Raw genomic sequence first — 15978 nt, forward strand, 5'->3', positions numbered from 1 at the left:
TTCAACCTTAAAATAAGATTCCTTGATGTATAGGGCCCTGTGATAAACATTTGGATGACAGAGGAAGGAAGGTAAACCCGCCTGCCTTCAAGGAGCTTGTGATCTGGTTGAGGGATGAGGTGTGTGCAATTCCAGAAGTGAATACGTGCACAAGAAGAGTCAGAGAGTCTGGCCAGAGAAATTCAAGCTGATAAATAGCACTTTTATATGGATACATTAAATAAAGGCTTCTTGAAGGAGGCGGCATCTCAGCTGTATGCTGGTGTGGGCTATCAGAGGTGGAAGGGGAGAGGACAGCAAGGGCCAGGATAAAGTGAGCAATGGTGAAGAGTCAAGTGTGACCAAAGAGTACAGGGGGAGGAGGGTTAAATAAGTTTGGAAAGGACGGCCGTGGAAAGCCTTAAATTCCAAGCAAAGTCACTCGGACTTTATTCTGGACAGTGGAGAGCCAATAAAGTGGTGGCAGAGTGTGCAGGATTGATGGGAGCAGCAAGAAGGTTGTGTGGGGAGTTGTTGCAGTAGCTGAGCACGAACTAAGGAGGGTTTGAGCAGCAGAGGAGGAGGGACAAAGAGGAGGTGATGGTAGAGGTCACGTCGGCAGGGCTTGGCGACCAGCTGGGTGTGGAAGGTGGGAGATGAAGCAGGGAGGCTTTGAGCTGGGCTAATCTGGTGATGGTGGCAAGAGGCGAGCTTTGCAGAAGGAGGACATGAGCCGTCTCAGTGTGGACAGTTAGTGGGCAGTTTGAAGTAGGAAACTGGGACTTGGGGGAAGGAGTTACTGGAGCTTTCCTGCCACAGCCCATTCCGTTCTTTCATCTGCTGTCTCAGCTGTGCCTCTCTGGAGCAGGAGCTGGGAGACTGTCCTTCTCAGTGAGGTTTAAGGAAGGGCTAGCCTAGTTCACTGGCCAGCATCACATACCTGGTAGGGCTAACCTGGCCTGCCCTTTTCCAGCATTCAGGGTCACTCCTTCTGCTGGCCTGGGTGCCTCGTCCCTTGCTCTCCTGCCATGATTTTCTCCCCTGTTTTACCTCTTCTCTGTAGTCCCCAAGCAGAGCTGCCTCCATCCCTAGAGCGAGTGAAGCAACAGGCCAATGAGGCTTTTGCCTGCCAGCAGTGGACTCAGGCCATCCAGCTTTACAGCAAAGCCGTGCAGAAGGCCCCCCACAACGCCATGCTCTACGGGAACCGAGCTGCTGCCTACATGAAGCGCAAGTGGTGAGTGAGCCCCAGCAGTCTGGCCAACAGACAGCAGGACAGGGGTGCCTGGGCATCCTTGGGCTTAGCCAACCTGGCTCCTCCTCCCAGAAAGCAGACCAGCCAGAACCAAACCAAGCCCATCCCTCAGTCACTTTGGACAAGTCACTGCCTTTCTCTGAGCCTCTGTTTCTAGTGCTAGAGGATTTCTGAAGTCTCTTCCAGCTTGGGTCTATGTCACTTACCTGTCAGCCTCAGTGACCTTATTTGAAAAGCAGGGATAACAGTCTTGTCACTAGCTTCTTTCTAAGGTCCCTGTGAGGAGAGGGACTGTAAAGTGCTCTGGTGTCAGCTGCTGTCGGTAGGGCTTTCTCACTGTTTGCCACAAAATTCACAGTCCTTCCCATTTTGACTACCAGGGCATGGATTTTTCAGCAACTCATGAAGCTGTTCTAGGTCACCAAGAGATTCTGGTCCACATGAGTGGGAATCATAGATGTTTGAGGCATCAGAGTCTGAGCTGGAGGTTGTACCCTGTCCCTGGGACCCTTGACCCTCCCCAGGAAGAAGATTCAGAAGAATCCCCACCCATGCCACAGAGCCTGTATCACCCAAGTTCCACATTTCCTGCTGAACCGCCTCTAGTGGTTGTTGCTGGTTCAGCAGAAGAGTTCAGGGGCTTCCCTGAAACCAAGTGTGGATGGGGGGCAGTAATACAGATACTAGGCAAGGAAATTGGTGAAGCCCCTTAGTGTCTAGAGGTCCTTAAGCTTTTTGGATCTTGGATGCTTTTCATCCAAACAGTGAGCCTGAGCTGCTCCTCAAGGGCTAGCAGTTGGACTTTGAAAAGGCCTCTTTCTCCTTTTGCCCATCAGATGAGATGATATTTATGAAAGTGCTTAGCTATATATATATTCCCTTCTCTTCCATCACATCTTTGTGCACTGACGGGCCTTCTTTTTCCTGGGAATAGGACAGTTGGGTCTCCATCCATTTCTGTTCTTTCTGGCAGCTACCTGGACCAGAGGATGCCATTGGGAAAACCTAGTAAATGCCCAGTACTGGGAACCCTTCAGCCCACAAGCCCTCCATGGTTCTCAGTTCAGCTTCATACCTTCCCTTGGTACATTGTCATGTCCTTTTCTAGTTATTATGCTGCCTGGAATTAGAAAGTATTTCCATTGGGATCTTTGGGGTCTATCTGAATGGTTTTTAATCCTTCCTGCTGCTGCTGCTGCTATGCCCTGGTAGCTCTGGCCAGGAGATGATGATTAGTTTCCAGTCCCCTCGCCCTGCGTATTACCAGATGTGCCCCATCTTGTTCGTGACCTTCCTAAAATGTGGAGAGAGCAAAGCTGCGGCCTTCTCTCCAGCATAGATCGCTGCTGTTCCGGCTTGCGTACCTCACAGGCCCCAAGGCCTGCAATGCTCTTGGCTTGGTCTTTGGGCTGACTCATGATCAGCTCGGAGAGGGGCACCTTGCAGACAGTAATTGGATTTCAGCACTGCAGCAGCTCCTGAGTCACTCCCGCTTGTTCTGGTGTCTACTGGATCATGATGGATTCTCTGCTTCTGCATGACTGCACCCCTCTCCCCCTCCCCCTTCCACCCCCTTTATTGTCAGTCTATCCTAGTCACAGTGTGGCAGCAGCAGCTCCGATGACCCACACACCACACCCTTTTGCTCCTGCCTTAGGTGCTCAGTCTTGAAGCTGGAAAGTTCCATAGAATCTCAGAGCAGTTCCTCCTTGTTAGCCATTGACTAAGTGTGTGTTTTGGCCAAATCTGTGATCTTCACCTGTGCCAGCCACTGCTGCCTGGAGTCTCTGAATGTTCCCATCTAGCCTAGATTGTCCTGGTTGGTATTATCCTTTTTTGGACAGCAAGTAGATTACAATTAGTGCGAATAAGGAAGCTCCTGAAATGGAGAAGACATTCATTCAGATTTGCATTGCACATTTCTATTGGTCTGGAGCCAATTACAGATAGTTCTTACTTTAAGTGGACTGTTCCATGGTCTTCTACATAATTTTTTTACATAATGTGAATTTGCTTGTGGATGTGGGGAAGAGAGGGAGTGAGTGAGGAAGGGGACATGGCACCCATAGAGGGGAGGGGGCTGGCACACAGTTCAAGGACACATGGGGGCCATGGACAGAGAAGTGAGAGCAGGAGGAAGATCACACGGGGGTCTGGCCGAAACAGAGGAAGAGCACCCAGGGGGCAGATCCATGGGGGCCAGACAAGCAGGCAGGTGGGTGGCACAAGGCAAAGGTCTCTCTTGCTGGAGGTCACAAGCCAAGCCCCTGACCTGGTGGCAGTGTCACAGTGTCTCTCTGTGCATCAGTTTTTCTGCTTTCACTTGAAGGGGGTCTTTCTGGTGGGGGTAGTAAGCTGCAGAGAAGAGAGCGCTCGCGCAAGTGTGTGCACTAGTGTAAGGTAAAGTTAACAAAGGTGTTTTTTTGGAATGCACATTTCGTCCAGAATTCTTTACATAAAGTTGAATTTGCATAATGCAAATTTATATAAAGCAAGAACTGTCTGTATCATATTTTACATGATTATAATTTCAAATTCAAATACATGCAACCACTTGAGGGGATTCATTACTTGCACTAATTACAACTAACACCTCCCCCCCACCCCACCCCAGCCATTATGTTTGTGTTCTTGATAGATGAGTGATCAGCCAGCATGTATTTATTAAGCACTTGCTGTGTGCCAGAAGCTACACTGTTCCTGCCCTCAAGGAGCTCACATTCCAGTGGGGAAACAGCATGAATCATAGACTGCATGGAGGGGATTAGGTTGTGAAATTCTTTCAGTTTCAAACAGAGGACTTTGTTTGATCCTGAAGGTAACAGGAACTTATTGAGCAGGGAGGTGACATGGTCAGCCTACACTTGAGATCACGTGACATCCATGTGGACGATGGAGTGGAGTGGGGAGAGAGGGCAGGGAGGCCAATTAGATGGTGATTGCTGATGGGGACTTACCGGCACTAGGGTGGTGACTGTGTGAGTAGAGGAACAGAGGTGTCGTGGAGGTGGATAGAACAAGACTTGGCAATAGTTCGACTGTGAGGTGAGAATGATACTGAGATTGTGAGCCTGGCTGACTGGGAGGAGTGGGGGCGGGGCCCTCAACAATGACAGGAAAGGTGAGAATTGGCGAGGGTTTGGGGGGACATGGTAAGTTTGCATCTCAAAGACAATTGGTGATTTAAAACTAGCTCAGGAAAATTAGTTTAGAGGAAGAAATGAAAAGGGCACAGAACAGAGCCTTGGTTAACAGATAAAGAGCCAGCAAAGGAGGATGACGGGTAAGAGAAGAACCAGGAGAAACTAGTGTCATAAAAGCTTTGAGAAAAGAGTATCCAAGGGAAGAAATGGTGATCAGTAGTGTCAGACTGTGGAGAAGTCAAGAAAAATAAGAATTTTGAGGCAATGTCATTGGATTTGGCAATTAAGAGATCATTGGTACCACTGGAGAAGGCAGATTCCATTGAATGATGAAATCAGAAGCCAGATTGCAGAGGGTTTTATAAGAGGGTCTTATATATATATAAGACAGTTTTATATTCACTCTGAAGCTCAAAAATTGGGCCACAATAGATCTCTGCCTAAGCTCCACTTAATGTCTATATTTCAGGCCCTCTTAGCTCTGAGTGAATGTCAGTGGTAACTGTTTCTCTTTTGAGTAGCAACCCTGAGGGTCTTGCCCTCCCAGTTTGATTTTTTGTTTTCTTCTTTTCTTTTTTCTAACTAAATGGGCCAATCTTTGACTCACTTCTTAAAGAGGCTGATTCCCTGACTGGGCGCTACTTCACTCAGAGTGAGAACCTGAAAAGGCCTTAGCCCGAGGGCCAGGGTCTCCCAGTGCATCCTAGGCCCTCTCTAGTCATCCTGGTGAATATCAGGCCACTGGACCCAGATGGCTCTGGAGGAGAAAGTGAGGCTGGTGACCTTGCACAGCCCTCCCTCACTCAAATCAAAGTCAACTGCCAGTCAAGTCATCAATTAGCTGATGTCATGGTCCTCTTTGAGAAAGAAGGACGAATACAGCAACAGTAATAAGAGAAAAAAGTATAGGCACCAAGTGTAAATGGTGTTCTTAAGTTTAGCCGAGAAGGGCAAGAGATACTTTGGATGGTAGGATCAGATCAAGCAAAGGTTTTTTATGAATGGAAGAAGATTCAGATTGACAAAGTTGTATTAAAAAAAAAAGAAAAATGACAAATGCTGGAGGCAGGGGGGAAGACAGACACATCCATACACTGTTGGTGCAGTTACATGCTGGTTCACCCGTTCTGGAAAGCAATTTGTAACTGCCCAAAATTAGCCATTAAATTGTGTATACCCAATCATACCATTATTAGGTCTATCCCAAAGAGACTAAGAATGAGGAAAAGGACCTATATGTACAAAAAATCTTCTCATGGCTCTTTTTGTGGTAGCAAAGAATTGTAAACTGAGGGTATGCCCATCACTTGGAGAATGACTGAACAAATTATAGTATATTAATACGAAGAATTACTATTGGGCTGTAAGAAAAGATTAAGTAGATGGTCTCAGAGAAACCTGAGAAGACTTGTAAGAATTGATGCAGAGTGAACATGACCAGGAGAACAATTTATACAAAGACAATAACATTGTAGAGACAGAATTTTGAAAGACTTGGGGACTGTGATCGATGTAATGACCAGCTACAGTTCCACAGGACCAATAATGAAACATGCTGCCCACCTTTCTGAGAGTTGATGGAGTGCAGATTGAAGCATATTTTTTGGACATGGTCAATGAGGGAATTTGTTTTGCTCAACTGTACATGTTTTAACAAGGATTTTGCTTTGGTTTTGGGTTTTTTGCTTTCTTCAGTGGGGGGAGGGAGGAGGTGGGAGGGAGAACAAATGCAGACTTGTTGGTAGGGGAAAAAAATTTTTTAAAAGAATGGGGGTGGGGCTGGGGCAGAGGTATGTTTTGTAGACATCCGAGAAGGAACAGTAGAAAAAGAGAGACTGAAGATTAGTGAGAGAGTGGGGGTGATTGTGGGTGTAATATGCTGTTATCAGATTAACACCGTGGGCTTTTAATGAGTCTTATTCCTAGAATAGATCCAGTTGCCTAGAGCCAGGTGACCAGGGCATGGCCTTTATACTTCAATGATAATGATGGTGTCAGCAGATTTTACCATGGCCTCGTACTGGGCACTGTGTTTGCAGAACAGAGTTATGTCCTGTCCCTGGACAGGACAGGGTGGAGAACAGGGGTGCTATAGCTTTCTGGGAGGACAAAAATGTTACTAGAAATAACTTCCTTTCAGCCCTTGTCCTTCATGGCCTTCTGCTGGCCTCATTCCCTCCCTCTCCCACAACTACTAAGGTTTTTCAGAGTGCATGGACTAGCTGGTAAACCGCAGGAGAGAAGCTGCTAGTGACCAGGCTGAGAGAGATTGTCCCCTGGGCTCTATGCATGTCCCCTTCCCCTCAGCTTATACTGGGCCTCCCTCCTCCCCATGAGGAATCTAAGACTTGGGGGTCAGGGTTGGGGTGATGAAAGAAAGAAGGGGACTTCTGAAAAGGACCCAGTGGATGGATGGTGCCTGAGGTGTTTACTGAATGGCAGTGTGCAGTTGGGCTGTTTGCCCACTGGGGGGCACTCTTGCCTTGTTCTTGCTTGCACACTGGAAATCCTTTGGTTTTAAAGTGTCTTGGATGTTCTGGCATTTTTTTAGTAATGTCAGACTCTTCGTGACCTCATTTGGGGTTTTCTTGGCAGAGAAAACCACTGAAGTGGTTTGCCATTTCCTTCTCCAGTTCTTTTTACAGATAAGAAAACTGAGGCAAACAGGGTGAAGTGACTTGCCCAGGGTCACACAGCTAGTACGTGTTTGAGGCTGGATTTGAACTTAGGAAGAGGAGTCTTCCCGACTCCAGGCCAGGAACTTTGTCCAATGTGCTGTGTCCACTGAGGATCTTAGAATGGCCAAGCAAAGCCGGCTTTAGAGCCCAAGGCTGCTCTTTGGGGAGCAGTCCTTCATAGCTGATGTGTGCAAAACCTGGGCTTCGGGGAGGTAATAGGTATAGTGAAGATGGTATTCCCTCCCTCTTCTCCCCTGCCTCCAGTTACCTGCCTATGCTCTCCTGTCTCCTTAGGGATGGGGACCACTATGACGCCCTGAGGGATTGCCTCAGGGCCATCTCCCTCAACCCCTGCCATTTGAAGGCTCATTTCCGTCTAGCACGATGCCTCTTCGAGCTCAAGTATGTGGCTGAGGCCCTAGAGTGTCTGGATGACTTCAAAGGGAAGTTCCCAGAGCAGGCCCACAGCAGTGCCTGTGATGCTCTAGGCCGGGACATCACTGCAGCTCTCTTCTCTAAGAGTGATAATGGTGAGTGAGGTAGGGCTGATCCTGAGGGAGAAGGGTGTGAGCCTCCCTTCCCCTGCCAGCTTATGAGCTGAGCCCAGATAGGTACCATGAGTTCCAGGTTTGTATTGCTCCCTAACCCTGCCCACCCCAATTCCTTTCTCTTTTCTGCTTTAGCTGCCTGAGCCAGGTATCACCCCAACAACAGCTGCCCCCATGGAAACCAAATGAGGACAGAATCAAGTTGGACCTTGAGACCTAGGCCTACAGAAGGGATCTTAGAGATCCTCTGGTCCAGCAAAAACCTAGAGAGGGCAGTGACTTTCCCAAGGTCACATAGCCCTCACCAGTAAAGTCACGGATCTGTGTGTGCTCCACTGTATACATCTTGTTTTGTGCTGGTCATAGTCTTATTCCAGCTTGTGTTGCTGTGGAGGCAGGAGACTTGGACCATTTACTCGTTGTGTGACCTTAGCAAAGTATTCAGTCTCTCTGGAACTTACTTGCCTGGTCTGTAAAATGGGAGCGGCAATTCAGTTTGGGTCCTCAAGCAGCTAGTATGTGCAGCGCACCAAGGATACAAGAACAAAAGAAAAACCAAGCCCCTCCTATCAAGGTGCTTCATTCCCTGGTCAGACTAAAAGTCACAGGGTTAGAGAGATCTGGGTCCTAGATAGCTAGGACCCCTCCCAGCTATAATGTCTAAATTTCATGATTGATTTAGAAAAATCCACTCACTCAGTGCTTGTAGTCCTTTCCCTTGTCCCTGAGACTGACAGAGTGCCGATGGTGACTCTGGACATCCAAGCCCTGACCCTGGCAGCCTTCTGGAAGGAAGAACCTTAAGATGCTTCCCTGCCCTCCCCACTCTCAGTCAGTGTGGCTGTCTCCAGTGAGTCTGAGTCAGGCCTGCCATAAATGAGTTCTTGTCCACTGTGTCAGCTCCCTCTAGAAATGTCCCTCTGTGCTGGCTCTTGTGGAGCTCTGACCTGGCACTGAGACCAAATCTTGTACAAGGGCACCTGAGCTGAAGGCAGAGAGGGGTGGGTAACAGGCTGCTCATTGACTCTGGCCCCTTCTCCCCACAGAGGAAAAGAAGGGTGGTGGTCCTGTGCGACTGAGGAGCACCAGCCGAAAGGACTCCATCTCAGAAGACGAGATGGTGCTACGGGAGCGGAGCTATGACTACCAGTTCCGGTACTGTGGGCACTGCAATACCACCACAGACATCAAGGAAGCAAACTTCTTCGGCAGGTTTGTGAGTCGGGGTTCCTTCTGCTCCAAGCAGGTGGCTTGGCTGGCCACAGGAGAACAGAAGCCTTCTCTGTGCACAGGCCAGGGGGCACCAAGCTGGCTCTCCATAGGTTGATTAATCACCCTGAAGGAGGATCAGTGAGGACTCTCAGAGCCTAGCAGTTGGGAAGGGACTCAGGAGAGCCCCCACAAGCAATGCTGGGCACATTGTGCGCCCAGCCCTGTACTAGGTACCAGGTGAAGGGGGTGGGGAGGAAGAGCATACCACATCGTGAGATAGTCTCATTTAGTAATACCTGCTCCTGGGCAAAAACCCCGTGCTCACTGCTGGCAGGGGTAAAATCTAGCCCTCATGAAATTTCCATTCTAGTAGGGAGCGAAGACCCAAGAACAGTTGTCACATGGGATTCCATCGTGGAGCGCTCCCAAGAATACATATAAAGTTCTAGTCAGGTCAGAGGGAGCAGGAAGCTGTAATGATAACTACCACTAGCATTTATGTAATACTTGAACATTTGCAAAAGCACTTTGTGTCCTCTCACTTGCTCACATTTGCCTTTTGGGGAGGAGGTGGCGTTTGAATTGGCTTTTTAAAAATGGGTAGGAATTCATCAGGTAAAGAGGAATAGGGAGGACATCGCAAGCATAGGGAAGAGTATGAGTAAGGTACAGAGGTGGAAAGGTATACAGTGTGTTGTGGGTGGAGGGAAGCTATAGGGGAGGGTGCCGAAGCGTAGAGAGCAGATTGGAGTTAAAAGACATTGGCTCATGCTCTGCCATCTCTGGGTCAGTTTCCTTATCGCTGAAATGGGGCCAGTAATACTTACAGTACCCAACTACATAAGAGCGGGCCGCCATTGTTACTCATTACAAAAATAGTAGTTCAGAATAAGGTGAAACTGGGAGACTCGAGTGTCTTTCTCTTCCCCGGCCCTTTCCTCTATTACATAGGGTACATGGACTCTTCTCCCTGTTCCTCCAATCCAGAATCCCAACAGCTTCTGGAACTGAAGGACAAGGCTGGGGGTGGGCGGGAAGTATTGTGAATGCTGGCAGTGACTCCCACCCATCCACCCATGGTGACTAACCTTCTCCTTTCCCTCCCCAGCAATGCACAGTATATTGTCAGTGGCTCGGATGATGGCTCCTTCTTCATCTGGGAGAAAGAGACTACCAACCTGGTGCGCGTTCTGCAGGGGGATGAGTCCATCGTCAACTGCCTGCAGCCACACCCCAGCTACTGCTTCCTGGCTACCAGCGGCATTGACCCAGTTGTGAGGCTCTGGAATCCTCGGCCCGAGGTGAGGCACAGGGCGGAGTGGAAAGAATGTTCTGGGACCGTAGAATCAGAAGGCCTGCGTCCATCTCCCAAAGCTTGCTAACTGTGCTGTTCTAAGTGTTCTTAGCCATTGACCTCTCTGAGCCACTTTCAGAAGGGAAACCCTTGAAAAATCATGAAGTGCCACAGCACGAGTCAGTGGCGATGGGCTTCTTATTGGCCTTGTTTTTGCCATCTCCTGGATGGAGCCTCAGGGCTCTTGACCCAATGCCTGCAATGTGCAGTGCTATCACTGCCCAGCCCTGTGGAGGTCACCAAGAAGATGGAGATACAAGGGCTTTCCTAGGAGAGCTTCCAGCCCAGAAGGCAGAGACTGACCCATGGAGAATAGCTCCTTAGAAGAAGGGCTGCAGGAAGACAGGGAGGAGGAAGCCCAGAAGTTCGGATGTCTTGAGTACAACGCTGTGAGGTGTAGTTATTGTGAGTGATGGAATAAGATAGGGACCTGGGGTGTTAAGAGATGAAGTTACCTATGCATAGTCATACCCCTGGGAAGTCAAGGAAGACTTCCTAGAGAAGGTGGGATTTGCTCTAGGCCTGAAGAAGGCGGCTGGTGTTTGGATTCCTTGTGGGGACTGGTCCCTTCCCTTCCCCCTCCCCTCAGAAACCAAACAGTTTTCTGATTCCAAATGGAATTTGCCCCTACTTCTCCAGGGAACCGAGCAGGCTCCATAAGGCTGTCAGCAGAATCTGGGCTGGGTCTTTGAGGCTAAAAATAACAGCTCAGCAGCAGCAGGGGAGACTCAGATCAGGCCTTGGCCCCTGTGGATGCAGCCCTCTCAGGGCATCATTCTCACAGGTAGGGAACGGAAGGGACTTGCTTCCCTCTCAAGCCGTGCTCTTCCTCTTTCCTTCCTTCCTTTCCCCCCTCAGAGTGAAGACCTCACAGGACGAGTGGTTGAGGACATGGAGGGGGCTTCTCAGGCCAATCAGCGCCGGATGAATGCTGATCCCCTGGAGGTGATGCTGCTCAACATGGGCTACCGGATCACGGGCCTGAGCAGTGGAGGCGCTGGGGCTTCTGATGACGAGGACAGCTCTGAGGGGCAGGTCCAGTGCCGGCCCAGCTAAGGCCCAGCCTACGCCTCCCATCTCCTCACAGAGGAGGAGGAGCAGGAGGAGGAGGAGGGGTTTAGTTTTGGTTTTTCTTTTTGGTTTTGGGTTTTTTTTATCCCCCTCCAGACACCCCCTCCCCGTTTTGTTTGTTTGTTTGGGGGTGGAGGGTGGGGGACAGTAGAGCTCATTGGCTTCCAGACTCTTGGGGGTGACTGTCCGAGGCCCAGAGCGGAAGCTTCTTCCAGCAGTCTCCCTCCTCCTGCCCCTGGCAGCGAGTCCTCTGGCATCAGGCTGCTGGGAGGGCAAGAGCATAACCCCAGTAACTGGAGCCCTTCTATGACTACAGACAGGGTTGTGGGGTGTGAAGGAGGAATCTTGGGCTACAAATGCCCTTGGCTCTGCTTAGTTCTTGTCCTCAAGTCCCTGGAGAACTGGCCTGTCTCCCTGTGTCCTCCAGGGTGGTCAGGGATGAGGCCTTGGCCAACTCTGGCATCTGCTCAGCATTCCTACTCCCTTCTTCCCTGGAGGGAGGTCCTAAAGTGGTGGGAGCAGATTGAGGGAAAGCAAAGCTCACCCCACCCTCTCCGGACTGGAGAGTCCAGGCTAACCCAGCCTCATAGGAGGGGAGCGCCTCGGTCTTCACTGATGTCCTGGCCCTCAGCTCTCTCTCATTTAGCAGCCTCAATTAACTCATTCCCTTTATCTTCCTGGGAAAGTGGTTGGGGCCTAGAGCCACTGGCCCTGGCAGAGAATAGCCTTTCACTACGCTAATGCCCCCTCTCCAACTCTGCTTGGCCTCACTGTGACCTCTGCCCCAGAGCCTATTGGCATCCTCCCCTTCCACTGTCCCTCATCTCCTCCAGCGTCAGTGCTGAGCATAATGCTCAGTAAGGGCTCCTTTCTACCATCCCTCCCCTGGCCGTGGAGTCCCCCCTTCCGCCTTTCCTATCCATTTTACATTCCCTGTTGTGCTGAGCCTCTGGACACCTAGGGAGTGATGGCCTTTCTGTCTGTCTCCGTAGGGGCCACCCCACCCCACCCCACATGTCCATCTGCACATGCTGGCGGAGAAGGGGGTCTCATCCACTCTCCCCCCACATCCTCCTCTCCCTGTAGAGTGCTGCACCAGCCCAGGCTCCCCCCTCCCCTGCTCCTCAGGTCCCACCCTCCCCACCTCCGAGCCAAGGACACTTGGGAAAAGTAGATGCCATTGTCCCAGCCTTCCAGTCAGGAGGAGGGTGCTTCCCTGCCTCTGCCGGCTAGCCAGGCTGGGGATCATTTTAAAATCCATTTCATTGTTTTAAAAGTAAAATTAGGAGTGGGTTCGGAGGAGGATGGACAGGAAAGGTTTTGGGGCGTCTTTCTGCTGCTTCATTCCCCACAAAGCAGGGGCGGTTTCTCCCCGCCTTCTTTCCCTCCCCGCCCCTTTCCTCCTTCCTATCCTCGCTTGGTAATGAAGTATATTTATTGGTGAAGGAGACAACTGCTGCTGGGACTGGCTCTCCCCTCTCTTTTCCCTGACTTCTCCAGTCCAGAGAGGGAGAGTGGGGTGGGCAGGGCTCCCTGGGGAGGGGAGGGGAGGCCTGGCATAGCCCCTTAGCTTTCCTGCCTCTAAGCTGACACTCACTCTGCTCCAGCCCAGGGCCCTCTCCCTCCCCCTCCCCCCCAGTGTGGAAGAAACACAAAAGCCTTACTGTCCCCTTGGGCAGGAGCAGAATATTTTTGTTCCTCTGCCCTCCCCTCCTTCCCCACCCCCAGCAGAGTGAGGGTGACAATGCAATTGATTAAAAACATTTTGTTCTAGGTGTGGATGTGGCATTTGTGGAAGGAGAGGGGAGGTTCCTCAAGACAGGACCGGCCCCCAATGCTTTGGGCCCCTGCAGGCCAATGTCACTGGTCACTCATCCCTGGTTTTACTGAGGGCCAAGCTGAGCCTCGACTCAGCTTTCCACACACAGGATTTGCACCTAGCATGTGACACCTCCAATTCTAGACCACTTCCCTTTGGATAACCCTTGTCGGTGTTATCCACATCTGTCGTTTTACAGAAGCTGAAAGGAATGGCCAGAGCCAGGGCAGGGCTGGAGGAGTCTAATGGCAGTGGTCCCATACCCATACTCCTGCCCCTTTTGAAAGATTTGGTCCATAGCCACTCATAAGATCAGAGAGCTCAAAATGGGATTTCCAAGGCTGCCTAGTCCAGCCCCAGGTCACGTAGGTAGTAAATGAAAAAAACTAGGATTCTGGGTCCTGTGTTGAGAGCATCTGGGACATTTTCTACCTTCCAGAGAGCTAAGAGAGGAGGCCAGCTTGGAACATTGACCACAGGGGCTCTTAGAACATGGAACTTCACAGCTGGAGGGACCTGAGAATTCAGATGACACTTTTTACAGTAGAAGAAACAGGCTCAGAAAGGGAAAATGCCCAAGACCACCAGGCGAATCTGTGGCCAAGGCAAGAGCAGAGTTCTGGCTCCGCATCCCCAGGCTAATGGTGTCTTTGTTGGACGATGCCATGCGGCTCCTCGTGTCTGTAGAGAGCTTTGAGCCTTTTCTGAGTGTGCTTCCATTGGAGGACTTGCTTGTTGCTCATGACATCCTTCCGGCTGAGGCTGGGCAGGCACTGCTGTGCCATGTTTTACAGATGAGGAGGTTGGAAAAATGACTAGTGGAGCCGTCATTAGGCAGGTCCAAGCCCAGCCCTGATTCTGCCAATTAATGAACAGCTGAAACAGAGTGCTTTGAGATTCACAAATCTTTTTCACACATTTCTATACATTGTCAATAGATAAGACTTTGCTCCTCTGCTAGAGCAGCAACTATGAAAAGCCATATGATCACCCCCACTGGTCTGGGCACTAGCCTTAGTGGATATCCCAAAGCCTGGCACTTTCTCTGCATCAGAGGGGACAGTGCTAAGCAGAACAGTACTACTTGGCATTTGGTACTTCCAAAGATGTACAATTTCTTTAGTATGAGTGCTTCCTCTAGAGGTGAGCCACTATAACCAAAAAAAAAAAAAAAAACCCACACTTCAGTGACGTTTTAAGATTCTGCATCTCTTCCATCACTAGAAGTGTTCCATGGCTCCTGTCTAGTGGCCCAGGGCCAATTTCTAGGGGTCCAGTGGGTAGTGCTCCCTAAAGGAAGTTGGTCAGGTCTGTTCCAAGGAAGAAGACAAAGTAGTGATGAGTGCCGAGAGAGGGGCTGCTGTGTGTAAGAAACACCTTCCCTCTCTCTGCTGTTTTTAATGTGTCAGATGATGGGCACTGGGCTAGACAATCCCTAAGGACCCTTCTAGCCCTAACATTATTTTATGCCCCCAGAAATGTTTTACAAGGAAAAATCCCATTGGTCATATTCAGCAACGTTGTTATGTTCAACTTCCAACTATGCTAGGCACCCAACAGGGCAAGAACAAAATCGTCCCTGCCTTCAAGGAGCTTATATTATCACGTCTATGGAGAGAACCAGGCAAAAGCACAGAGGATGGGGAGTTCAGGGGAGGCTCCATGGATTTCTTGAAAGACAAAAATTCTAGAAGGCAGAAACGGTGCATTCTATCTGGTTTTAGAGTGTGGAGATCATTGGTCAAGTTCAAGCAGCCCATGAGCCAGCCAGTCTAACTCGGAGTGTGTGAATGGCAAAGCAGGTTCTAGACCTAAGTACCACCAACCTGGGGAATTTGCATTTTGTCCTAGAGGCATCACTGTCCCCTGGACTTGCCTGGCAATGGGCAGCCCAGTTCTTTTTTCCACTCACATGGCATAGCTGCCCCCATAATCCACAGTTTGTAGTGTTTTGCATTACGGACCTGATGTGTGCTAGACACAGTGCTGGATGTGAAGGATAAAATGACAACCCTCAGCTCTGGTTCTAGTGGGAGACACCAGCATATTCATCACAAAGTAAATAGGCTCAAACAAAACAGGCCAGAAGGTCGCCAAAAAATAAGCAGGATCCTCACTCCCCTGGGCTCCAGGCATTAGTTAGCCTGCTGCTCCTAAACTGGAGTGTAAAGAGCATTGGAGTCAAGGGATTTGAGTTAGAATCCTAGTTCTGATTCTCACTCCTATGTGACCTTAAGCAAGTCATTCTGCCCTCACTCCCAATTTCCCCACATAAAACAAAAGGTTGTTATAGATGAACTCTTATGGGCCTTGCAGCTCTTAAAAGCTGAAGGAATGGGAAGGGCACATGAAGCTAGGTAAAGCTTCTGTTACTTCTGTAGATGAGAAATGGGGAGTGGGGGAATGTTTGATGATAAGCCTGGTGGTGCCAAGTAACGATTGGGTAGGTTTACTGTAACTTTAGGTTCACACAGCCCTGACTCATCTATAAAGTAAAGCTACACAGCCCATCTTGAAATGTGGAAAACACTTGGTAAATCTTTAACTGCTACATAAATGAAGTATTCATTCATTGAACAAATATTCAATTAACATTGGGCACCTGATATATGCAAAGGATGCACATACAAAAATGAAAGTCCCTGCCCTCAAGTAGTAGTTTACGTTCTAGAAAGGTACATAAATGTTAGTACAAACTAATTTTAAAAGGGGGAAAGTGATAATATCTGGGTGGGGGGAGGGGATAAGACCACAGGAGCTGTGCTTTTAAGGAGGCCATGAAACTGGATGAGTAGGGGGTAGGGGTGGGGGCGGGCAGAGACCACCTGGGCAAAAAGCATGGATGTGGGAAGTGGGATACTTATAGAACCCCCAACTGAACTGGAAGGCTGGGTCCTCAGGATATCTGACCTCTGCTTC

General features: G+C 49.7%; 1 protein-coding gene across 3 annotated transcripts in view; it reads left to right on the forward strand.

The window, feature by feature from the left end:
* WDTC1 (WD and tetratricopeptide repeats 1) overlaps positions 1–13013 on the forward strand; it is a 62058-nt gene extending 49045 nt beyond the window's left edge. For all 3 annotated transcript variants that reach the window (XM_036745140.1, XM_036745139.1, XM_036745138.1), the window contains 5 exons: positions 1043–1216; positions 7350–7585; positions 8650–8815; positions 9924–10116; positions 11028–13013. In XM_036745140.1, coding sequence (XP_036601035.1) covers positions 1043–1216; positions 7350–7585; positions 8650–8815; positions 9924–10116; positions 11028–11225 — 967 coding nt within the window. In that variant the 3' untranslated portion in view covers positions 11226–13013. The remainder of the gene's footprint in view (positions 1–1042; positions 1217–7349; positions 7586–8649; positions 8816–9923; positions 10117–11027) is intronic.
* Positions 13014–15978: the final 2965 nt, after the last annotated feature.

Source organism: Trichosurus vulpecula, chromosome 2 (assembly GCF_011100635.1).
Source record: "Trichosurus vulpecula isolate mTriVul1 chromosome 2, mTriVul1.pri, whole genome shotgun sequence".
NCBI classification, from domain to species: Eukaryota; Metazoa; Chordata; class Mammalia; order Diprotodontia; family Phalangeridae; genus Trichosurus; species Trichosurus vulpecula.